This window comes from Hipposideros armiger, unplaced genomic scaffold (assembly GCF_001890085.2).
Source record: "Hipposideros armiger isolate ML-2016 unplaced genomic scaffold, ASM189008v1 scaffold_7, whole genome shotgun sequence".
NCBI lineage: Eukaryota > Metazoa > Chordata > Mammalia > Chiroptera > Hipposideridae > Hipposideros > Hipposideros armiger.
Genome location: NW_017731357.1, coordinates 2,692,108 through 2,717,818, shown reverse-complemented (window position 1 = coordinate 2,717,818; position 25,711 = coordinate 2,692,108). Strand labels below are relative to the sequence as shown.

At 38.9% G+C, this 25,711-nt stretch overlaps 1 protein-coding gene across 2 annotated transcripts in view; it reads right to left on the bottom strand.

Moving 5' to 3' along the window:
- Positions 1 to 25,711, bottom strand: part of EFHC2 (EF-hand domain containing 2) — a 373,002-nt gene that overhangs the window by 78,215 nt on the left and 269,076 nt on the right. For both annotated transcript variants that reach the window (XM_019649716.1, XM_019649708.1), the window contains exons 10-11: positions 25,296 to 25,492; positions 22,077 to 22,207 (exon numbers count right to left, since the gene is read on the bottom strand). In XM_019649716.1, coding sequence (XP_019505261.1) covers positions 22,077 to 22,207; positions 25,296 to 25,492 — 328 coding nt within the window. The remainder of the gene's footprint in view (positions 1 to 22,076; positions 22,208 to 25,295; positions 25,493 to 25,711) is intronic.

The window sequence follows — 25,711 nt, the reverse complement described above, 5'->3', positions numbered from 1 at the left end:
GAGAGAGAGTGGGAGAGAAAAGAACAAGGAGGCGGTGGAGGAAATGATGTGAGGCAGAGACAGAGACAAGAGTGATGTGGTCATAAACCAAGAATGCCAGTAGCCACCAGAATCTGGAAGAAGCAAGGATCAGATTCTCCTATAGAACCTTCAGAGGGAGCATGACCCTGCCAACATCTTGATTTTGTCCCAACGACACTGATTTGAGACTTCTGGTCTCAAGAACTGAGAGAATAAATTTCTGTTGTTTTAAGCCACATAGTTTGTGATAATTTGTTACAGTGGCCACAGGAAACTAATACAATAAGTAAAAAATTGATAAACTGTATTTAATTATAAATGAACTGGTTCTACATATACTGACATGGAAATATCTCAATATTATATGTTGATTGAAAACAGCAAGTTGCAAAAGGATATATATAGTGTTGTATCATTGCGAACACTTTCAAATGCACAAAACAATAATGTAAATTGTATATACACACACACACACACACAGAGAACAGAGGGTGCAAAAAAATGTATACACATTTTAAGAAAGGAAAAAACTGTTATTGACATTACGCTGATGATAACCACTTTGAGCACCTCTTGTAACTGCAGAAGTCAAACATGACTTGTATTCATCTTTTGTTATCAGTATATATTGAGTATTACAATTTTAATACAGTTTTTTCCTTTCTTAAAATGTATCTGTATGTGCATGTGTGTATACCTGGAAAAAATTAAGGATGGGGTTTATATACACATTTTGATACTGGTAAGGGAAAGAGATGTTGGGGTTCACATCTCATTTATTTTTTTAAAAAAGAAAGATAAAAAAATGTACAAAAATGTTAACAGTTATTAGTTCTCTACATTTTGGTATTTTTAAAACTTCATAATTACAATTTAAATTTTAAAAAGACCTATCAGATTTGGACTCAAACACACTTAGGTCTGAATCCCAGCTCTGCCCTTAAGTAGCTCTGTGACCTTGGGCTATCTATTGTAATAAGCCTGCCTTTAAGGCTTACTTTAAGGATGAAATGAACTTTTATACAAGGGTCCAACACAACTTGGAACACTAATAGCAAAGTATACCAGGTGGAAAAGACTATGGCCTATGAGAAAGTCTAGTCCTGGTGGCCAGGAGAATTTTATATAGTGGTGCTTGCCAAAATTTTTTGATCAAGCACCCTTCTATTAAAAAAATTTTGAGCAGTCATACACATATATATATATATATATATATATATATATAATTTATTTATTTATTTATTTATCAATTAATAATAATATGCTTATGCTATAGTACTGTTATATAAATGAAATACATGAAAAATAATTTTAAAAGATTAAATAAAGATAAAGATAAATCACAGAAGAATAAATATGAATAACGGAAAAGAGCTTTTTCCATTACAATGGAAAATAATGAATAGGTCATCTATCCAGTGTCTTCTTTTTACAAATAAGGAAATTAAATCCCAGCAGGTAAAGTGACCTGGCCACCATAACAGGCCAGCAACTCATTCTATGAGACTTCATGAAAATAGATGCAAAAATTCTAAACAAAATTTTAGCATATCAAATACAACAATATACAAAAGGTAAAATAGCATGATGACCCTGTGAGGTTTATCCCAGGAATGCAAGGATTAACATTTAAAAATCAAGCAATGTGAGTCACTGTGTTAACAAATTAAAACAGAAAACCAATACAGTCATCTCAATAGATGCAAAAAAAGGACCTGATAAAATATAACACTCAACAATGTAGGAATAGAAAGGAATTTCCTCAACTTGATAAAAGATGTCTACCAAAAATCCATAACTAACATAACACATAGTGTTGAAAGATTGGATGCTTTCCCTCTAATTTTAGAAACAAGAGATTTTATCTCTTGCCTCCTCTATTCAACATTGTACTTGCACTTCTAACCAGTGCAATAAAGCAAGAAAAAGAAAATAAAAAAAATCGTTTGAAAATAAAGAAGTAAAACTGCCGTTATTCACAGACGACATGATTGTCAATCTAGAAAGCCTGATGGAATAAAAAAGAAAGTTACTAGGACACACAGGTGAGTTTAGCAATGTAGCAAGATACAAGATCAATATATAAATATCAATACTGGCAATATACAATTGGAAATTGAAATTAAAAACAGCAGAATTTACAAAGGCATCAAAAATATGAAATGTTCAGGAATAAATCTGATAAGAGATGTGCAAGACCTGTCCCCTGAAAACTATTAAATATTTCTGAGACAAATTAAATCCCACATAAATGAAGAGATATACCATGTTCATGAGTCAGAAGACTCAATACTGTTGACAAATTTGTCTGTAGATTCAATGCAATCGTAATGAAAATCCCAACAGGGTTTGTTGTAGAAATTGACAGGCTGATTCCAAAATTCAAAATGAAATACAAAGACCTAGTATAGCCAACTTAACTTTAAAAGAAAACAAACTAAACAAACAAACGAAGTTGGAGGACTAACAGTACCTGATTCAAGACTTACTATGAAGATACAGAAACCAAGAAAGTGTGGTATTAGTGACAAGATAGACAAAGATCAATGGAACAGCACAGAGTCTACAATAGGCCCATAGGTCTGACAATTAAGTTTGCAAACTTGTTACAATGATGTTGCTAACCTTTTTTTATATCAGAGGGATTACTCATTATGAATTTGTACCAACTGGACAAAAAGTTAACCAAGTTTACTATTTGGAAGTGCTGAAAAGGCTGGGTGAAAAAGTTAGACGACTTGAACTTTTTGGCAACAATTCATGGCTCTTGCATCATGACAATGCACCAGCTCACACGGCACTGTCTGTAAGGGAGTTTTTAGCCAGTAAACAAATAACTGTATTGGAACACCCTCCCTATGCACCTGATCTGGCCCCCAATGACTTCTTTCTTTACCTGAAGATAAAGGAAATATTGAAAGGAAGACATTTTGATGACATTCAGGACATCAAGGGTAATACGATGACAGCTCTGATGGTCATTCCAGAAAAAGAGTTCCAGAATTACTTTGAATGGCGGACTAGGTGTTGGTGTCAGTGCATAGCTTCCCAAAAGGAGTACTTCGAAGGTGGCTGTACTGATATTCAGCAATGAATAGGTAGCATTTTTCCTAGGATGAGTTCACAAACTTAATTGTCCAACTTCATACATACACAACTGATTTCAACAACCGTTCAAAGGCAATCCAGTGGAGAAAAGATAGTTCTTTCAACAAATGGTACTGAAAAATTGCATATCTACATACAAATGGAACTTCAACCCATGCCTTATACCACAAACAAAAAATTAACTCAAAGTGGATCATAGACCTGAATGTAAAACCTAAAACTATAAAGCCTCTAGAAGAAAGCATAGTGGAAAATCTTTGTGACCTTGGATTAGTCAAAGATTTCTTAGACACAATGCCAAAGCATAATCCACAAAGGCAAAAACTAATAAATTGGACTTAATCAGAATTTAAAACTTTTGCTCTTCAAAAAACCTTTTTAATGGAATAAAATCAGAAGCCACAAATATAAAATATCTGGCAATCATATATCTAATAAAGGACTTGTATCCAGAACATATAAAAAATTCTCAAACTCAGGAAGAAGAAAAATAACTCAAAAAAAATGGGCAAACGACTTGAACAAAAAGTTCATCAAAGAAGATTTTATGGATGGCAAATAAGCTCATGAAAATATGTTCAAAATCATTAATCAATAGGAAAATTCAAATCAAAACCACAATGAGATACCACTACACATCTATTAAAATGCCTAAAATTAAACAGACAGATCATACCAAGAGTGGTAAGTACGTGGAGGAATTGGAACTCTCCAAGATTCTTGGTAAAATTGAAAAATGATACAATTGCTTTAAGAAAACAATCTGGGAAGTAAAAAGCTGAACAAATTGAAACATCAACAACTCTTCTTAGATCCATCAAAGAAGTGAGGTCACAGGACAAACCACTGTCCCCCAAATTGGAAAGACAGGCCGATGCGGAGAATCATGACTTACCAGAGCAGAAACCCATAAGCAGACACCTACATGGGAACTAGAAGCAAGGTAGGAAAATCTGAGCTGTAACACAAATTTCTGGAGGCTCGGCGTGGACAAATCTAAGAGATAAAAACTCCAGGGGAAGTCAGTCATCAAGAGGACCCCACACTTTTGTGAATTTTATCTCCGGAAGATCAATCAGGGTCTCATAGTGAATACTAAAGGAAAATCTCCTCTGGCTTCTGGCAGGGAGAGGGGGAAAGTAACCATTTCGAAGTATGCCGAAAATTCTGTTCTTAACAAAGCCTGCCCTCAAGATACACTAGTTTACCAGAGCCTAACCTACTGAGGTTGTATCAGAGCCTAAACTGACCTGGGCCAAGGGAATTTACTCAACTCTAATCCCCCTGAGCCTTCTGTGTGGGAAAGGGAAATATCCAAATCTAGCCACCTCCAGCCATCCTGTCCCACCTAGGGGGAGTAGGGGGAGGAAACTGAAAGGTACTTGTGAAGCTCACAGCCAAGGGACACAGGCACGCTAAAAGATTGAGACCTAATAATAGCAATAGAGAATGCATCCCCCCACATCACTAAAGGCCTATTTACCAGAGTTCTATTACCTAGTGCATAATTTCTGGCTTTCAACAAAAAAATTACAAGGTATACTAAAAGGCAAAAAACAGTTTGAAGAGACAGAGCAGGCATCAGAATATGGCAGGTATATTGTAGTGATCAGATTGTGAATTTAAAATAACTATAATTAATATGCAAAAGAATCTAATGGAAAAAGTAGACAACATGCAAGAACTGATAGATTACATAAGCAAAGAGATGGAAATTCTAAGACAGAATCAAAAAGAAATGTTAGAAATCAAAAACACTGCAAAGAAAATGAATGCCTTTGATGGGCTCATTTAGTATACAGCTAAGGAAAGAATCTCTGCTCTTGATGATATGTCAATAGAAACATCCAAAACTGAAAAGTAAAGAGAAAAAAAGACTGATAAATGGAACAGAATATCCAAGAACTTTGGGACAACAGCTAAAGGTATAATGGGACTATCAAAAGGTGAGAGAAGAGAAACAGAACAGCAGAAACACATGAAGCAATAATGACAGAATTTCCCCAAATTAATGTCAAATACCAAACTACAAATCTAGGAAGCTCAGAGAACACCAGGCAAAATAAATGCCCCACAAAAGTACACTTAGGCATATCATATTTGAACTGTAAAAAATCAAACATAAAGAAAAAAATGTTGAAAGAGACCAGAGGAATAAAAAAACTCCTTACCTACAGAGGATCAAAACTAAGAATTATATCCTACTTCTCAGAAACCATGCAAGCAAGAAGAGAGTGATGTGAAATATTTAAAGAGCTGAGAGGGGGGGAAAACCATGAACCTCCTTCAAAAGTGAAGGAGAAATAAAGACTTTCTCAGACAAACAAACATTGAGGAAATTTGTTGCCAGGAGTCCTGCCTTGCAATAAATGTTAAAAGAACTTCAGAAAGAAGGAAATTGGTATGGGTGAGACACTTGGATCTACATAAAAAGAGTATGAGAGATGGAATAAGTGAAGGTAAATAAAAACTGATTTTTCTTATTCTTAAGTGATCTGACATAGCATTTTGTTCACAATAATAGCATGTGTGTGTGTGTGTGTGTGTGTATATATATACATATATATATATGTGCTTCTATATAAGTGAAATGAATGACAGTAAGATGCAAAGGATGGGAGGGAGGAATTAGGAATATTTTGTTATTATAAAGTTCAGTTCCACAACTACCTGTTAAGCAGTATAATGTTATTTAAAAGTGGACTTGGATTAACTGTAAATATATATTGCAAACTCTTGGGCAACCTCTAAAAAAGATACCACTTATAACAGCACCAAAAATATCAAGTATGTAGGGAAAAATCTAGCAAAACTGTAGAAAACCTCCAAAAGGAAAACCAGTTTGGTAGTTTGTAACAAAGTTAAACATATGCCTACATATGATCCAGACATTCCACTCCTAGGTATTTATTTACTCTAGAGAAAGCATATTTCTTTTTTTGAGGGGGGGAAGATAGGGGTGATAAAACTCTTCTGTATCTTTATTTTGATAATGGTTGCACAATTCTAAGAATTTGTCACAATCATAGAACTGTATACCAAAAGGAGTGAATCTTGTGTGAAATTTTAATAATAAAATAGAATTTAAAAAATAAAATGTGGTCCTGGAAAAGGAGGCCACATCTTCTTTGGATGAAAAACACATCTAAACTCACAAAAGCAAGCCCCCAACTCACCCAGCTCAGTTAATGGGAAAGGGAAGAGTTTACTACTATTTTTTCAGGTGGAAGGTATGAGTACAAATAATCTTTTTTTTTGGCATATTTTGCATTCTAATTAGATGTGGAAATCTTCTCACAAGAGCAACTTCCAGGGCATGCCATTGGATTTCTCCACCTCTGCAATTAAAGAAGTGAGAAGCCATAACTCTAAGGTACAAAATAATATCAAATTGTCTCTCAAATAATTAAAAATTAAATACACTTAGTTTGAGGGCTGCATATTTTCAGTCTTTTGATTTCCTGGAATGTGCTGGTGCATGTTGCTCCAGTGATGATTGCTTTTTAACAAATTACCCTAAAAATTAACAGCTTAAACCATAACCATTTTGTTATGTTCATGGATTCTGTGGATCAGGAATTCAGACAGGGCACAGAAGAACACCTGGAGTTTCAATTTAGAAGACTGTGTAACTGATGTCTTGAGTTACATGAAGGTGTCTTTCCTCACAAGTCCAGCACACGGGCAAGAGGCATTAGCTGAGAGCTCAGTTCAGGCTGTCAACTGAATTACCACCTACACATGGTCTCTCCATAAAGCCTAGGCTTCTTCATAGCATGGCAACCTCAAGGCGGTAGGACTTTGCACATGGCTCAGGGCTCCAAAAGCAAGTGTCACCGCAGACAACACAGAAACTACATTATCTTTTCTGACCTGGCTTCAGAAGTCACACAGCATAACTTTTGTCACAGTCTACTGGTTACAAGTGAATCACAAGGCCACTTGAGATTCAACGGAAAATGACATAGACCCCACCTCTCAGGGGAAAGTGTGAAGATCACATTGTAGATGAACATGGTGGATGGAAGATACTATTGCAGCTATCTTTGAAAATTATAATCTCCCATATATGTGTAGTATATACTTTCCTTCAGTTATCAAGATCATTGGTATGTAGCATTCCTCAGTTAACTGGGATATTAATTTAGTGAGGATACTTCAATTCTCAAGAAGTGGGAATGTATTACACAAGGAAATTGCTGAAAACTATAAGATATAAGACAATATTAAACATCAGCATTTCAGCTTCTTCTGAAAAGGAAGCTTTGCAATTTTAATAGGCAAAATGAGAAAAAGAAAATGAATGGGTAAGACACTATCATTAATTCAATAAGAATTTGAAAATTTTAAAAACTCTTCTATTTCAAAATTATATTTTAAATCTCTGGAATTATTTTTTTTTTACTTTAATATAAAATATTCTGCCCCATAATATAAGAATTTCAAATAAGCATTTTAAGAATTTAAGTAAAATAAACCTTTATGCTTATCTCACAGCATATACAAAATTTATTTTGAGATGAATCAGACTTAAAAGTGAAAGGTAAATCATAAAGCTATTAGAGGGAAACACAGACTATCTTGGTGACTTTGAGGTAGCCAAAAACATCTTAAACAGATTACAGAAAGCAATAACCATAAAATAAATGATTGACAACTTGGACTTCATCAAAATGTAAAATGCATACAGTACTCATCAAAAGACACCACTAAGAAAGTGAATAGGAAAGTCATAGACTAGGAGAAAAATATTTGCAAAACACCTATCTGACAAATGTCTAGTATCAAGAAAATATAATGAACTCCTACAACTCAATAATACAAGAGCAAACAGAGAATAAGATTTGAAAATACACTTCACACACACACACACACACACACACGATATACAAATAGCCAATAAGCACATTTTAAAAAATACTCAACGTCATGGGTTATCAGGAAAATGCAAATTAAACTACAATGAGATAGACTACTACATATCTACCAGATGGTTAAATTAAAAAGTCTAACAATACCAAACGTTGGTAAGGCTGTGAAGCAACAGAACCCTTGTACCTTGTTAGGGGGAATATAAACTGGTACAACCACTTTAGTAAAAGCCCTGCCAGTTTCTTATAAAACTAAAAACATACCTATGTCCCAGCAACTCCATTCTTGGAGATATACCCAAGAGAAAAATTTATGTTCACAAAAAGATTTGTATAAGAATGTTCTGAACAGGTTTATTTGTATTAGCCCCAAAACTGGAAGTAACCCAGGTATCTATCAGCAAGGGAAAGAATAAACAAATGATGGTATATTCATAAAATGGACTACTACTCAGCAAAATGAAATTACTGATACAATAAACAATATGGATGAATCTCCAAATCATCTGAATAAGCAAATCCACAAAAGGATACATGCTGTATAATTCCATTTATATGAAATTCTAGAACATGAAAAACCATGTACAGTGAAAAAAATTAGAACAGTGGTCACTTATTGGATGGAAAATGTGATCCAGCACCGACTAGGATGGGGTGTGAGGGAACTTTCTGGGGTGATAGTAATGTTCTATGACTTAATAAGGGTTTGGGTTGCACAGGAGTATATTCATCAAAACTCAGCAAATGATACTTAAGGTTTATACTTTTTTTAAAAGATTTTATTGGGGAATTGGGAGAGGGGAACAGCGTTGGGGAATTGGGGAAGGGAAACAGACAAGTTGCTGTCCTTTTGTTCTTCAGTCTAGTTGTGGAGGACATCGCTTCACTGGCCCATGTTGGTATTATCATTACACTCTTCCTGGGTGAGGCAGATCAGTCGCCGGCCACAGGACTGCCACTCATGGCAGCTCTTGGCAGCTCACATTGGCTGCCGGCCACACACGATAGCTTACGGCAGCCCACTACAACTTCAGTGCAGCCTACACCATCACCGGTGACTCACAGCAGCCCTGCTCCAGGTCGAGCTGTTGTTCACCATCTTAGCTGTAGAGGGCACAGCACCACTGGCCCTCATGTGGGATCCAAACTGGGGCCCTGCTGCTCAGAGATGGCGTCCCAAGCCAACTCTTAACCAGTGCGCCACTCGGCCGGCCCAGTTTGTACATTTTATTGAACATAAATTTTCCATCAAAAGAAAAAAAACTACATAAATGATAAGCATGCTGAATTTAGAGGGAAACAACTGATGACTGATTTTCTTCGAAATGCACCAAAGTTAAGATCTATTAATGGTGGATGGAAGGATGTATGAATGGAGAGATGTCTCATAAAGCAAACAGAGGCATGCCTTGTTTTACTGTGCTTCGATTTATTGCACTTTGCAGGTATACTGCAGTTTTCCCAAATTGAAGGTTTGTGGCAACCCTGAATCAAGCAAGTCTATTGGAACCACTTTTCCAAAAGAATTTGCTCATGTCATGTCTCTGTGTCACATTTTGGTAATTCTCACAATATTTCAAAAGTTTTCATTATTATTTATTATGATCATCTGTAATCAGTGATCTTTGATGTTACTATTGTAATTATTTGGGGCACCATGAACCACAATCATGTAAGATGACGAACTTAATAAATGTTGTGTGTGTTCTGACTGCTCCGCTAACCAGCAGGCATTCCGTCCATCTCTATCCCTCTCCTCGGGCCTCCCCATTTCAGCACACACAACAATATTGAAATCAGGCCAATTAATAACCCCACAATGGCCTCTAAGTATTCAAGTGAAAGGAAGAGTCACACATCTCTCACTTTATTTATTTATTTATTTTTCTTTATTAGTTTCAGGTGTGTATCACTTTTTAAAAAATATTTTATTGGGGAATTGGGGAAGGGGACCAGCCAAGTTGTTGTTCTTCAGTCTTCGTTGTGGAGGGCATCAGTTGCCATCTGACTTCCTGTCAGCAGCATGTGGCCTCTAAGCTCAAGGTGCTGTGTTCAACCTTAGTTGCGGGTGGGCGTAGCCACCATACCATGAGGGAGTCGAACCTGCAGCCTTGTTTAGAGCACACGCTGTATCCACTGAGCCATCCGGGCAGCAGCTCAGCTCCAGGCGCCGAGTTCAGTCTTAGTTGTAGGTGGGCGTTGCCACAATCCCATGTGGGAGTCGAACTTGGCAGCCTTGTTGTTAAGAGCGCACCTTCTATCCACTGAGCCAACTGGGTGGCAGCTTAGATGAAGGTGCCGAGTTCAGTCTTAGTTGTGGGTGGGCGTAGCTCACCATCGAACAGGCAATCTTGTTGTTACACCAGCTGAGCCATCCTGCCACCTGTTGGCAGCTCAGCGACAGCTCAGCTTAGGCGCAACGTCACTGGCCCATGTGGGAACTGAACCAGCGGCCCTGTTGCTCAGAGCTCGCGCTCTTAAGCCAACTCTAAACCAACTGAGCCCCTTGGCCGGCCCACATCTCTCATTTTAAATCAAAAGCTAGAAATTATTAAACTTAGTGAAGAAGGCATGTCAAAAGCCAAGACAGGCCAAATGCTAGACCTCTTGTACCAAACAGTTAGCCAATTTGTAAATGGAAAAGAAAAGTTCTTGAAGGAAATTAAAAGTGCTACTCCAGTGAACACATGATGAAAAAGCAAACAGCCTTACTGCTGATATGGAGAAAGTTTTAGTGGTCTGGACAGAAAATCAAACCAGCCACAACATTCCCCTAAGCTAAAGCCTAATCCAGAGCAAGGCCCTAACTCTCTTCAATTCAATGAAGGCTGAGAGAGGTGAGGAAGCTACAGAAGAAAAGTTTTAAGTTAGCAGAGGTTTGTTCAGAGGGTTTAAGGAAGAAGCCATCTCCATAACATAAAAGTGCAAGGTGAAGCAGCAAAGGATTTAGAATATTACATAAAGTTAGTTGATAAAGCAGTGGCAGTGTTTGAGAAGGCTGTCTCCAATTTTGAGAGATCTACTGTGGGTAAAATGCTATCAAAGAGCATCACATGCTACAGAGAAATCATTTGTGAAAGGAAGAGTCAAATGATGCAGCAAACTTCACTGTTGTCTTATTTTAAGAAATTGCCGGGCCGGCCGAGTGGCGCATTGGTTAAGAGCTGGCTTGGGACGCCAGCTCTGAGCAGCAGGGCCCTGGTTTGGATCCCACATGAGGGCCAGTGACACTGCCCTCTACAGCTAAGATGCTGAACAACAGCTCAACCTGGAGCTGAGCTGCTGTGAGTCGCCAGTGACGGCGTAGGCTGCAGCCCCTGCTGCAGTGGGCTGCCATAAGCTACCATGTGTAGCTGGCAGCCAGCGTGAGCGGGTGGCAGCTGGTGTGAGCTGCCAGGAGCCACCGTGAGTGGCCATCCAGAGGCCGGCGACCAATCTGCCTCAGCTGGGAAGAGCACAGTGATGATACCAACTTGGACCAGTGAAGCTATGTCCTCCACAACTAGACTGAAGAATAAAAGGACAGCAACTTGTCTGTTCCCCTCCCCCAATTCCCCAATAAAATCTTAAAAAAAAAAAGAAAGAAATTGCCACAGCCACCCCAGCCTTCAGCAACCACCAGCCTAATCATTCAGCAGCTGTCAACATCAAGTAAAGAACCTCCCTCCTCCAGCAAAAAGATTATGACTCTCTTAAGGCACAGATGATGGATAGCATTTTTTAGCAATAAAGTATTTTTTAATTAAGGTATATACATTGCTTTTTTTATACATAATGCTATTGCACTTAATAGACTACAATATAGTATAAGCATAACTTTTTTTATCAGTTTCAGGTGTACAAAGCAATGTAATAGCTAGATATTTACACCCCTCACAAAGTGATAACCACCACCCCCCTTGCCCAGCTACTTCCCCTCTGACACCGTATATAGCTGATATTTATCAGGGGGATCACTTCATAGACTGTGTAGATGCCTGACCACTGTGCTATACACCTGAAGCTGAATTAGACTTTTATATGCACTGGAAAACCAAAAAATTCATGTGACTCCCTTTATTGCGATTCGCTTTATTGCAGTGGTCTGGAACTGAACCCGCATATCTCCAAGGTATGCCTACAGGTCAGACAATTAAGTTCGCAAACTTTCCACCGTGTAAGCACAGTGGAAAGTTCTCGAACTTAATTTTCAGTCCTTTCGTATATAGTAAAATGTTAATGATGCATTCTAAGTGGTGGGTATATGAGTGTTCACTGTTCAATTCTTTCAGGTTTCCTGAATGTTTTAAATTTTTCATAAAATGGGGGAGAATGAATGGATAAGACTTTTCTGCTAATTTGGTAAGAATTTGAAAGTTATAAAAACTATTCCATCCCAAAATTTAATTTTAAAGCTCTAGAATTTTGTAACATTAAGATGTTCTGGCCCATAACATAAGAATTTTAATAAGCACATTGAAATTATTTGACTCTAATCAATAATCAAAGTAGAACTTCAAGTGAAACAACTTATCCCCTGCTCTATGATTCTGAGACTCTTGACTTTTGCTCAGAACATCCTGCCAGCATTTGCCATTAGCTCTTTCTGGAGACTGAAGCAAGAAATAAAAATGTTTAGTGTTCTTTACCCAGGCATTTTGGTTTTATTTGTTTGGGTTTTATTTGTTTTTATCTTTTTGTTTTTAAAAACAATTCCTTCATTGTTAAAAAAAAATCAAAGATTGAGGCATACTCTATTAACAGCTTGGAGTGTAGCCTGCTAGGATTTCTTCAAAGGATACACAATCCTTGAAATATTTATATAAATATCCTTGCACACATAACCTTTAGATTTTTGGCATGAATAGGATCATATTATACAGACTTCGAAATTTTGCTTTATCTACAAAACAGCATGATATATATATGGTAGCCATCAATGCTATGCACTAACATCTGGTTTCCCTCTGTCTTCTGAACATATGGATGGGGTCATGTGACTAGTACTCATCAATAAATTAAGAGTGTAAATGATATGTATTTCTTCCTAGCTAAGAATTTGTTGGGCTCCACCCTCCAAAGGCCTCTTCTTTCTCTGACACAGTGATCAGTATATTCAAGGTAGTGGCTGTTCTGTCAGCTTCAGTTGCTGAGTGGCTACTACGAACAAAATTCCCTCTGACAACAACAATAGATATAGAGTAAGAAAGAAATAATCCTTTGTTGAGCCCCTGAGATTTTGGGGTTAGTTGTAACTGCAGCATTACTTAGTCAATACATTGAGCATTTTTTCAGGATGCATATTTGGTCTGTCTCATTCTTTCTCATGGCTAAATAGTACTGTCTTAAACTAATGCAGTAAAATGTATCTAACTATCCCCCTATTGCTGGGTGTTAGATTTTTCCAAATTTTTTTCTATTATGAAATTTGTTGCAATAAATATTGTGCACACACACACACATCTATTACAATCCACTTGTCAAAGTTTTTCTGAATAAAAAGTTTCTAAAAGTGCAATTTCTAGGTAAAGGAGTCTAAATATTAGACATGATACTACCCAATTGCCCTCCAAAATGCTGAACCAATTTAACTTCCTCCCAATAGAAAATGAAAGTGCCTGTTGTCCCACATGCTCACCTGCAGTCTATTATACATTATATTATTCTTTTAAAATGTTGCCAACATAATATCCCATGAAAATTATATTTCATTGTTGTTTCAACTTGCACCATTATTGGCTTTATTTTCATAGGCTTAAAGGCTATTGTTATTTCTTCTGAGAATTGTCTATCTGTGTTCTTAACCCATTTTGTCTGTTGATTTTAAAGGAGTGTTTCATAAATCCTTAATGTTAATCCCCTGGCTCTTACACTGGTTGTAAATATTTTCTCTCGGTCTATCCTTTGTCTTGAAGTCTGTTTATAGGATCTTTTGCTATAGAGAAATATAACATTTTCTTGTAATCAATATAGTCAACTTTTCCTTTATGGTTTTTGGAGACTGTGCTCTACCACAAAATACAAATGTATTAAATGTTTCCCAATCAATTGCCACTAAAACCTTTATTAATAATCCATTCTTTCGCCACTGATTTGAAAAGTTCTATATACCTTACAATAAAGTCAATAATCATGGGTCTTTTATGGACTTTATACTCTAGTTCACTAATATTTTAGTTTGTTCCTCTACTAGTACGTTTTGATGTTTTCAAATATCTATAAACTACATAAATTCTAGTAACTAGACTTTAATATTCTTCTTTTTCAACATTTCTCAATCCCTTATTTTTCTCGAGGAACCTCATAATCAATGAGCCAATTTCTCTTCCTCTAAACCCACAAAACAAAACTAAATCTAACAACAGCAACAACAAAACCCACATTGTAATTCTGATAGGAATTGCTTCAAATCTAAGTTGGACAGATGAGAATTTTTACAATAATATCTTCCCACTCAGAGATACAATAAAGTTTTAAAATTGTATTCATTTTAGTCTTACACGTTTCTTGTCCAATTTATTCCCAGGTATTTCATTATTTTTGTTGCTATAGTGAATAGTATCCCCCATTACATAACATTTCCTAACTGGATATTAGTAGTATAAAGTAAAACTATTGCTTTTTATGTAGTTTTCTTGTATTTAGCTACGTCCCTGAATACTCTTAATAGTTCTAACTATTGTTAAATAGAGTCTTTTGAATTTTTAGATACACAATCATATTCGGGTTCTACTTTAAACATCAGTCTTCAGTTCTATTTTGGGTTCTTTAAACAGTGATCCCTAAATGCCTATTTCCCCTATACCTAGGGTAAGAAAATAATGGGCTTGTGTAGCTGGAAGGGACCTTATAATGATCTAGTCCAAGGGTTACCTAGTCAAGTACCTACTAGAGTATACAGGTAAAATAACCGAGAAAGGGTATAGGACAATAAGGAATTGTAGAGACTGGGAAGAAATGCAGAGAACAGGCTCTTAGTTGGGCAACTGCCACTCACCTGCAATTGGTTGTTACCATGGGGAAATGTAGGCCCGGTTTCTATTTTTCAAGAGGCGCCAGATATATAGATTTTTACGTTTTAATTCCTAATTTTGAAAACATTAAACAAAAGCCAAACCAAATACAACTGCCAGCTTTGCTTTCAATCTAGGAACTTGACTTTAATCCAATACCTTCATTTAAGGCAATTTAAACTCAGAAAGGTGTGTCAAAGTTTGCCAAAATAGCAGGGTGTAGGGGAGGGCTTTGTATTTTGTTTAGCTGCTTAGTGGTCAGAACAGTATTTGCAAAGCGCTAAAACTAGGCAAGTGTTTTGCTTGGTTTGGTTACAAACAAGGAGCTTAGCCCCTGATGTCAACATTTTATGTTCCTTGTTTGGCTCATCTTGGCTTGGATTTACTATCATGGCAAATTAAAAGGGTATCTTTTAAATCACCCGTATGTATTTGGGGAAATTCCCATATTATGTTCCCTGTCACCCCAACATGGAAGTCAGAGCTCAATTTCCCAGCCTTCCTTGCCATTGGAAACATGCAGGTGATCCAGGCTCCACCAATCAGGGAAGCTTACATAAGGCTTTGACTTGAAAGGGATTAACAGACAAAAACAGTTAGGTGTGGGCCACATTTGGTGTCAGAGAAGTCCAGCTTTCTGGGGTGGCAAAGGATGCAAGGTTGCCAAAAGTGGTGGTACTGATGGCTGCAGTAAAATCGAATTCTTGGCAGCACAGCAAATGTAGCATTGAGTCGTGGGTGGTGCAGTGGTAACAGAGGCCATTTTCTCATCAGACAAGTTCTACAGCCCAGTTCTGGGCACTGTTCCTAGAATTTAGCCTCAAGCTTATTTCTCCAAAGATACTGTGAACCACCCAGGATCCTTTTAATAAATTCCTTTTCTGCTTAACTAGCCAGAGAGGATTCTGCTTTTTAAAACTAAGCCCTCACCAATACAAACACCATCAGGCAGTGACAGAATCAAATCAAAGATCTCAGTGTTTTTGATTTCCAGGCCAGCATTCTTTTTATGACATCACATTATTTATATTTAATGCTTTTAGGAAGGTTCAAAATGCTGTTTTCAAAAATGTATGCTGAGCCTCCCATCTCAAAAACATGCTATGAATGCTGTCAAAGTGTCCATTTGGTTCTCAATGACAGTAGATGTTTGAGTGCTTTTGGAATTTGTCTTTGCTTTTATTCATATAGATTCACAGACTAGTGGCTTCCTTAAAATATATTAGACATCTTACAATAAAAACACGAATAATAATGTACACAGAGTTGTTCAAATAAAGATAGAGCAAAACCACATAAGAGATAATTGTCCTAGATAAATCAGGATGAGATCATTACAATGTTCTAAGCACTAAATTTATTATCTTCTTCCTTGGTGCAAAGGTCAGTAATAGGGTGGATTATATTAATGTTTCCCAACCTTGGTCCACCAACAATGGTGTTTATTTTCCACCTTCGTGGCCTCCAAGTTTTCAAAGAGTTTCTTCCAACCTCATTTATTAAAGAATGTTTTCAGTGACCTCATCATGGGTAAATATATAACTAATTGAAATACCAAAACCAGAACATAGGTTCTTACTACTATTTTCAGTGACACCAAGTTGCAACTATTGATAAAGGGGTTTAATTTTCTAGTATCCACTATGTACTACAGTGTGCTAAAGTAAGAACTTTACATACATTATCAAATTTATTCATCACAACAGCTGTATATAGTAGGTACTATTATCCTCATTTTTCAGGTGAAAACAGTGTTAAGTAACTTGCTCAAGGCCACCAAGCTGACAAATGGCAGAGCTGAAATTTGGATTCAGGTTTGCAGTGCAAAATCGGATCTATTTATATTATACTACTTCCTTTAGGAAGAATTTTAGTTTTAAAAGAAAGAAAATATTTTTGAGGCTCTATATCTTAGGAATTTATTATGTGGATGTTCACAGGAAATCTCTTGACCCTACAGATGATAATGGGGGTCTGAGGAAGACCTCGAATCATTCACTACATTCACTGAGGCCTGGGACACGGTCCTGGAGGTATCTGGGAAGGACACAAGGGAGAACTGGGCATGGGCTCTGCCCTCTCAGAGCTCCACCCAGGTAGGGAGAAGAGGTGGGCACACAGAAAACCAAAAGAAACGCAGGCTACACGGGGAGGGTATCATTTCTGATGAGTAGTTCAAGGCTCGGGGTGGTGGCCTGAGAGAGGAACTGGCCACATCTTCCCTGGCACAAGGATCTTGCTGTTGCTGCTGCCGCCTGTGGTTCAGAATCCAGGGCCCAGACTGGGAAGCCTCACCCTGCCCATGTTCCCAATCGCACGAAACACTAGCCCTGCCATGCCTAGTCCCTGCCTGGCTCCCTGCTGAAATCTGCCCTTCAGGTATCTGATGTTCTGAGAAAGACTCTCCACACTCTTTGATATCTAGCAGCTGTTCTGATAGGCCAATCTGACAGACCATGAAAAAAGGGTCCCAGAGAAATAGGTCCAGCCTACTGGCAGAACTAGTGACCCCCACAAGGCAGAAGAGAAACATCCCCTCCCCAAACTGCCTCTATTTCCCATCCCTGCATTCCTTCCGGTCCATTTTGAGGCAAATATCTCAGGAAGGATATATTAATCCATTATCAACCCTGGCACCTTATGCAGAGATAGTTTATTAGCCACCACCCTGAAGGTTTCCCTTAGAAAAGGTGCAAATCTCTGAGAAGAAAAATGCCCAGGGCTTGGACCACTGGCCAGAGCAGCAAGTCTGGGCTCTGGGTCCCCAAGTGAAGACTGCGAGTGCCAGGTATGTAAGCAGGGGAGAGAATCAGAGCCACAGAGGTGGTGCCCAGAGACTTAGCCGCAGTCCTGCCTCTGCCTGCCTGCCTGCTCTATTTCAATGCACGGATTTGAAAAGGGGACATTTTAAAAGTGTATATATAAAGCTACACTTTAAGAGTTTTAGAATATCAGCGCCTGGAACAGGCCTTAGAGACCATTATATAGACAAAGAGTGAGGCTCACATTGGTGAAGTCAGTTGCCCAAGTCACTTGGCTTGTAAGGGTGAGAGAGGCCTAGCTATCCCTGACTCCCCTACAGTAAGAGACAGATTGCCCTTCCCCGATGCAAGGTAATCAATTATTTACTTGTTTGCTGCAAACTGTAGACTGAATGTTCCTTGAGAAATAGGACCATTCATTAAATTATTCAACAAACATCTATTGTACTTGGCAGGAGCCAATTGTGGAGGCAGGGAAGTAAACAAATAACTCAACAGGGGCTACCAATGGATAGTAGATGAAAAGCATTTAGCATGATGTCTGGCTCAATGTAAGTATTCAATAAATGGTGACTCCTTCAAATTTTGTAGTGAGATGAAAATAAAGAGAGGGGTACAGGCAAGGGTCAGATCATGACCAGTGGGATTTGCCCTGAAGACAACGAGGAGCTGATGCAGGGTTTAGAGCAGAGGGACGACATATCAAATTTTAAGAAGGTCGCTTTGGCAAAACTTTGGAATATGAGAGTTAAGAAAAGGAGACCAGTTATGTAGCTCTCAAAAGAGTACAAGTGAACAGTGATGAAAAGCTGAACAGCAAAAGTGAAGCTGGGAATGGAACAAGGCAGTTTAAGAAGTGCAATTTCAAGAGGTTGGGAGAGGTCAAGAAAGGGGAGAGGGGAGGGAAAAGGCAAACCCTGGTCCAGGCCCTGGGGACAAGTATGGTGGTCTCTACCAAGAGAGAGTCCCCAGCTGCAACTTTATGGGAGAAGAAAATGAGGTCAATTTAGAGGAAATTATTTTGGGATGCCTAAGGGACAACCAAGGGAGAGATGTCCCGGAGGCATTCATATCTCCAGGTCTATAGTTCAGCAGAAAGGTCCGAGCTTGAGGGTCTAATATGGAGAACCCAGCTTTCAGCTGACAGCCAGAGCAGTGAGGGCTGGATAAAATGTAGCCACTTAACAAACATTTATCAACATCCTACTATCAGCCAGGCACTGTGAAAAAGGGATTAAGGCTAGAGCAGAAAACAAGAGAAGGTCCCTGTCCTCAAAGAGGTTCTGTTCTGGTGAGAAGAGCCAGAATATACACACATACATACACATATAAAGAAAAGAAAAATATTAGCAAGCATAGAATTATAAGGTGTGGTACAATGACAACTAGCTATGTAGTTCCTTTGAATTTGCCCAGGAAAGAGTGTGAGGAGCAAACAGGAGGGCTGAAGACCACGTACCAGGGACTCACAGTTGTGGGCCAATCACAGAGGGCACAGTGCCCAACATGGAGCACGTCACATGGACTGGGATGACTTGACTTCTGGTCTACACGCTCATCTGGAGATAATGCTATCACCTCCAAACTGGAACTCCTAAGAGTAACTCTAGTAGGTTGTTATTCCACTGAGGAACTATGATACGTACTTGCAAGGGTGACACTGTATCTTCTGTTTTGAGATTTAACCCTCTAGTGTAATTCGATTTAACGGTGTAGCTTAGCTTGGAGCTTTTGGAATTTTTTAAAATTTTTCTTTGCTTCCCTCCCCTCCCGCCGAACCTTAAAGACTCTGTTTACTCTACATTGACTATGCATACCAGTTTCCAATGTTGTTGACACCAGACTGTATGCATACCAGGCTCAATGACCCTGTTTCCTCAAGGAAACCTCCAGGACACTGACTTGAATCAAGTTTTTACATCTGCATAAGATCTACTCCTATCCCTGAAACAAACCAGCCTCTGGGAAGCACCTTTTCAGTGACTATCTTTACTCCAAGCCAAGACCACCTCTCCACCCCATCCCCTTTTTCCTCTGTTCTGCCTCTCCCTACATGCCTATAAAAACTTTTGGCCATGGGGGTTGGGGGGTGAGAGAGGGAGATGACTTTGGGACAGGAGTCCACCATCCTCCCAGAATGCCGGCATTTTGAATACACCTTCTTCTCTTTCCACCAGCCTTGTCTCTCAAACTTTGGCTTTTGTGTGGTGAAGCAGCCGGACCTTCAGCACTGTAATATACTGACCCTAGAACTAGGTACCAGGAATAGAGCAGTGAACAGGGCCATCAAGGTCCCTGCCCCTCAGAAAGCTCATATTCTAATAGGAAAAGACCCACACAAGCACACACACACACACGCCAAGTACAGATACCTAAGTAAAGTAACTGTAAGTTGTGCTACGAAAAATATAAACAAGGGGCTAAGAATAAGTGAGTGATCTACCTTAGGTAGGATAGTCAGAAAGTGAGTCCATCTGAGGAAGTGACATTTAAGATGAATCCCAGAGTCTCCCATGAAAGGATGGTAGTACAGACATTCCAAACAGAGGGTACTGTGTTTGCACAGGCTTAGAGGCGGGAAAGAGCTTGAAGTGTTTGAGAAACTGAGTGATAGCCAGCAAGGCCAGAGGACAGGGCTGGAGAAAAAGAAGTGATGACATTGGAAATGTAAACATAGAGTCGCATCACTCAAGGCCCTGCCAGCTGCAGTAAAATATTTGGATCTTATTGTAAGGGCAACAGCAAGCCACTGAATGGTTTTGCAACGCAGTCATGACCTGATCTGATTTTCATCTTAAGGAATTTCTGGCCAAGAGAAGGCCTAAAGATCAGGAGTGGCTTCTTTCCGAGCCTGGAGTGCCTTGGGACCATCCTCCAATCACACAATGTAGTGGTCCTCTAGTCCACCCGCAACTAGGGTCAGGCCTCCATCTGCGGAGCAACTTTTCTTTCTTGGATCTCCTGCTTGGCCAAAGTGCTTCCCCACAAGCCCCATAAACTCTCTAAAGTGTTTCCAATAGACTTTGCTGGAGCGTTGAGAGAACGGACGCTTTCATAAAAGGACACAAAATAATAAAACAAAACCACTCCCTTCATTTCTGGTGGAAATCTGTTTTCTCCGCCACTGCTTAACATCCATGGCCTGAGCAATTGTCTTTGTTCTTTACTCCGTCACCATTTATTTTTCCAAAGGCCATGAACATGTGTACTACTATGAACAATAACAAAGAACTGTGTAAATTCTTATTGATCCCAGAAGGTTGGGGATTCTAAACAATAAAAATATATCCTCTGACTGCTTCTCTCAAAAGAATATTTTGGAAAAACAAAAGAGCTTTGTTAAAACAACAAATGAGCTTTGGGACGCTTTGGGCCTTATGATGGGCTCAGGTCACCAGGTATTGATGCAATAGGTAGCTTCAGGCACAAAGTTGGAACCCTCCCTGCCACCCTTTTCCTGGGCTCACTTCCTCATTTCTCAGCCCACATCTTGACTGCATCAAGCCAAGTTTCCTATACAGCTTTTAGCCACTATTGTTTTCAGGAGCCAGAATTCTCAGCCTAAAGAGAAAGTCCCCTTTGTCCTCCATCCATGATTTAATTTACATTCTCTTGAAGGCTCCATTCACTTTGTTTTCACGCTAAGAGAAGCTTCACAATTGTACTAGACCCTGAATTTGAATTTCCCTGTGTTTCCGCTGTTTGGAAATTTGCCTAGGTCAGCCACTCACTGGACAGTCCCAGAATTCAGCTTTACCTTAGAGAAAATCTTTATTGTTCATGACTTCTTAGGATATTTTAACTACTATCATATATTTTCCCTTGATTTCTATATTCTTATGCCTTTCAAAATATACAGATGTGTGTGGACATATATATACAGACTCATACATTCCACCTTTTCTCTAATACTCAGTAAAGTTTCCACTATCTTTTCCAACTGGGTCACATTCTTAAGGATTGCCCAGATTTTGGAGGTGTGCTCTTAGCTGCATTTTTTTCTGCCTTTCTCACTCAGAGGCACCCTTCCCAACATTCCCCTGATCCTTCAACACCGTGATTCACAAGGCAATGTGACCAATTGACTTTCTATGCTTTTGTCTCTCTGTTCTCACATATAAGTTTCTTTACTAAGCAAATACATAAGATCTACTAAAAGTGGGCAAAACTGGACTACAAAGTAATACAAACCCAAAGAAGTGCCAATTTCTAATAAAAAGTATGGAGCATTAATTAGGAAGCACTAGGGAGGAAACTGTTCTTTCTGCTATTTGAACAATCTTGAGAGGAAAACAGGTTATTGCGAGCAGAATATGGCTTACCTGAATGTATTATAATCCATCTTCTTTGTGTCCCCAGGGTCAGCAGCCCTAAATACCAGCATGATGTCTCTGGAATTTAATGGTTTTTCTTTCAGCTTTTCTAGGACAAGTTCAAGTTTGCTCAAAGGAAACTGGAAGGGGAAAAGAAGGGAAAGACATTTAAAAATGCCTGAAACATAGGGAGCCCAATCTTTCTGATGGCCGGGAAAGAGACTTCACACTGCGAATCTGAAGTTAGCGGGGCATGTCTTTCCATAGAGATCAACTCAGAGAAGACAAGACTAAATTTGCATCTCTTCAGTTGAGGCTTTAGGACAAGGGGTGACATTAGCATAGGCCCAAATCTGAGAGAAATGAGCTTAAGGGACAGCAGGCTACAGGAATCAAAAAACAATGCCTGCTTCCACCACAGCAGCTTCCTCCCTTTAACTCTTAGACACTGGTGCTGTATGCTGGGAGACACTAATGGACAGAATGGGGATTCAAAATTTGATGAGGGGACTCCCATTTTCTCCAGATCTTTAGAGTGGGCCCCTGGAACTGTTTGTTGGCCACCTTGTGATACACTGAGCAGAGCAAGGTTGGTGTCAAAGGTACACACACACACTGCAATCCCCTTACATTCACTCTCCAGGCAGCTCCCTGTTTCTGTCTCCTTCTTTGTGATTTGGTTTTTCATTCAGCAAGAATACTCTTTATTAAACCCAATAAAGCATCGGGTTGTAAATAATTACAGCTATGAGCTAAAAAATGAGAACACTATATATGAAAATAAAAAACTCTGATGGTAATTTAGTATAAAGCTCCCTCTCTTCCACCAGGGGGTTTGGCATCTACTGCAGCTCCCCATTCCTTCCCTTTTTTTTTTGCATTTCCTTTAATCTATTTCCATGATAGGATCTATTAGCTCTTTTGAAAAAGACTCCTCAGAGTATATTAATCTTTCGCTGCTTAGAATGTCCTTGTTAAGGGCAGTTTTAAAATAATGCAGTTTTCACTTGGGATGCTGATACCAGGTAATGTCCTAACCTTCTTTTACCTTCTGAAAGAAAAAAAGCCCTTTATAGCTTAAAATATATATATTCATTATTGTATGTCAAGTGTTATTGAAAAGTAAATTTAAAAAATAAAAAAACAAAAAGTGTGTGTGTGTGTGTGTGTGTGTGTGTGTGTGTAGTTGACCCTTGAATAACACTGGTTTGAATTGCAAGGCTCCACTTATATGTAAATTTTTTCAATAAATACTGTAAATGTATTTTCTCTTCCTTATGATTTTCTTAATAACATTTTCTTTTTTCTAGCTTACTTTATTGTAAGAATACAGTATATAATACATATAACATATAAAATATGTGTTTACTGACTGTTTCTGTTATTCATCAGTAAGGCTTCCAGTCAACAGTAGGCTACTAGTAGTTAAGTTCTAGAGGAGTCAAAAGTTATACTCAGATTTTCTACTGTGTAGAGGGGTCAGCACACCTAACCGCCATGTTGTTCAAGGGTCAACTGTATTTTATATGAAGGTATAGGCTGACCCTGTGTTTGAAAATCAAGCCCTAATGTACAATGGCTATTGTAAATTGGACAATGACTGAGCTTGCTATAGGCCACATAGAGCCAAGCACTTCACACACATTATCTCATCTAATCTTCACAGCAAATCTATAAATGAGGCACTGTTGCTACTCCCATTTCAAAGATGAGGAAAGTGAAGCTCAGTAAAGTTACACCTAAGGCGTCTCAAATATTAAGTGTGGAGTCAGGTTTCACGGACAAGCCCACTCGTCTCCAGAAATGTGTCTACCCTGTTATTGAGCCTCTCACCTGAATTCAGTGCTTTTGAAGAGATACCTGTTCACAGTTTTACAATAACCCAAATTCCTAACACTGCAAATGAGAGATGATGTGGCAGTCCTGGAATGTCAGAGAGACTGCGCAGAGAAAAGCACTGTTCACTGACAGTGCTCAGCTGCTGTACCTTCAGGATCAGTGCAGCATTCCTACCGAGGCCACACACTCCCCAGTCTGTTCCGACCAATGACAACAGGGCCGGAGTACCAGAGCTAGGCCATCCTGCCTGACACGGGACTTCTCTGATGGGCAGTCTTTGCTCTGGGCTCCCCATCGGCCTGGCCGACTTTCTCAGAGCTGCATCTGAGGCTCTTCATACCCCATCCTCCTCCCTTTCCTCTCCTTTCTCAGGGGTCAGACCTGCATCTTTTGTCTCCCCACCTACTCCTGCTCCCTCTTGCCTTTGTCCTTTATATGCGTTTCTTCCAATACATCTCTTACACATCTAATTCTGTCTTGGCACCCGCTTTTCAGAGGACCCAAACTGACACGGATGATGTGGTATACACAGAGACTGATCTTAGCAACTTACCTCTGAGCATTTTATATATAAATAAAACAGAGCTGGTTCTCGTTCTATCTATCTATCTATCTATCTAGCTAGCTAGCTAGCTAGCTATCATCTATGCACATAAATATTATTTCCTACAGCCAGATTTTTAAAATAGTTTCTAGATAGATTTTTCAATATTAGGCAATGACTCTCAAATATACATGTTTGTATACCAATCTAGTCCACACTTCATATCAAGCTTTTATCAATATGTGATTTTTACTGAACAGCACTGCCATAATAGTACTTTTAGTAACACAACCCATCTGCCATCTTATTTCAAATGAAAAAACTCTGAGTTCACTGTTGCCAATTTGTCCTTGAATTCTTATTTAGGCCTCAGGTGGCTCCTGTTATGGGAAGTTGCAACCCCAGCAACTATTGGGTTCCCTTGGGGTTTCTGTTTGTTCAGGTCTTGGCCTTCCCAGTAGGCCTGTGCCAATTAACTGGGACGGCACAGTGTGTGGCACCAGATTTTCTTCCTTTCCTATAGTTGCTGAATTTCTTTCTGAAAACATTGTTGGTGTCAGCAGAAAACCAGGAAACTTGATTCAACTCTGGGCCTGCCTCCTGCCTGTGCCTGGCATCCGTAATGCTGGGCAGCGAAAGACCTAGCGTGTAAACAGAGTAGACCGGGACCTGGCCTCTGTGACAGGACCTGTGGCCAAGTTGCACGGATCCATTATTCATGCCCACATGTGTGAATGCACAATGTAAAACGGGTGGCAAGATGAAGAAGAAAAGGCCTAGAGAAAGAAAAACACACACTGCAGCGTGCTGAGAGACAAGACAAGAACTATACAAAGTAAGCTCACCTCATCTGCATTTTTCTCCATGAATTGTAAGGTGTACTCATCAGCACTGAGTAAGAGAAACATATAGCCATTCACAATCACTTGGGCTCCAATATACAGGTCCTGGACCTTGATATATTCTGATGGTTCACTTTTAAAGACTTTTTGTCCATGCTTCTTAACACGCATTCTTTTAAGGAACTTCTGTAGACCTGAAACTAATATAAGATAATATTGAATGTCAACTATAATTTAAAAATATATATAGTCACGGGATGTAAAGTACAGCATAGGGAATATAATCAATGTTATTGTAACAGCTATATACGATGTCAGAGGGGTAGTAGACTCGTTGGGGTTATCACTTTGTGAGGGGTGTAAATGTCTAATCATTATGTTGTTTTCATGCACCTGAAACCAATAATAAAAAAAACTTC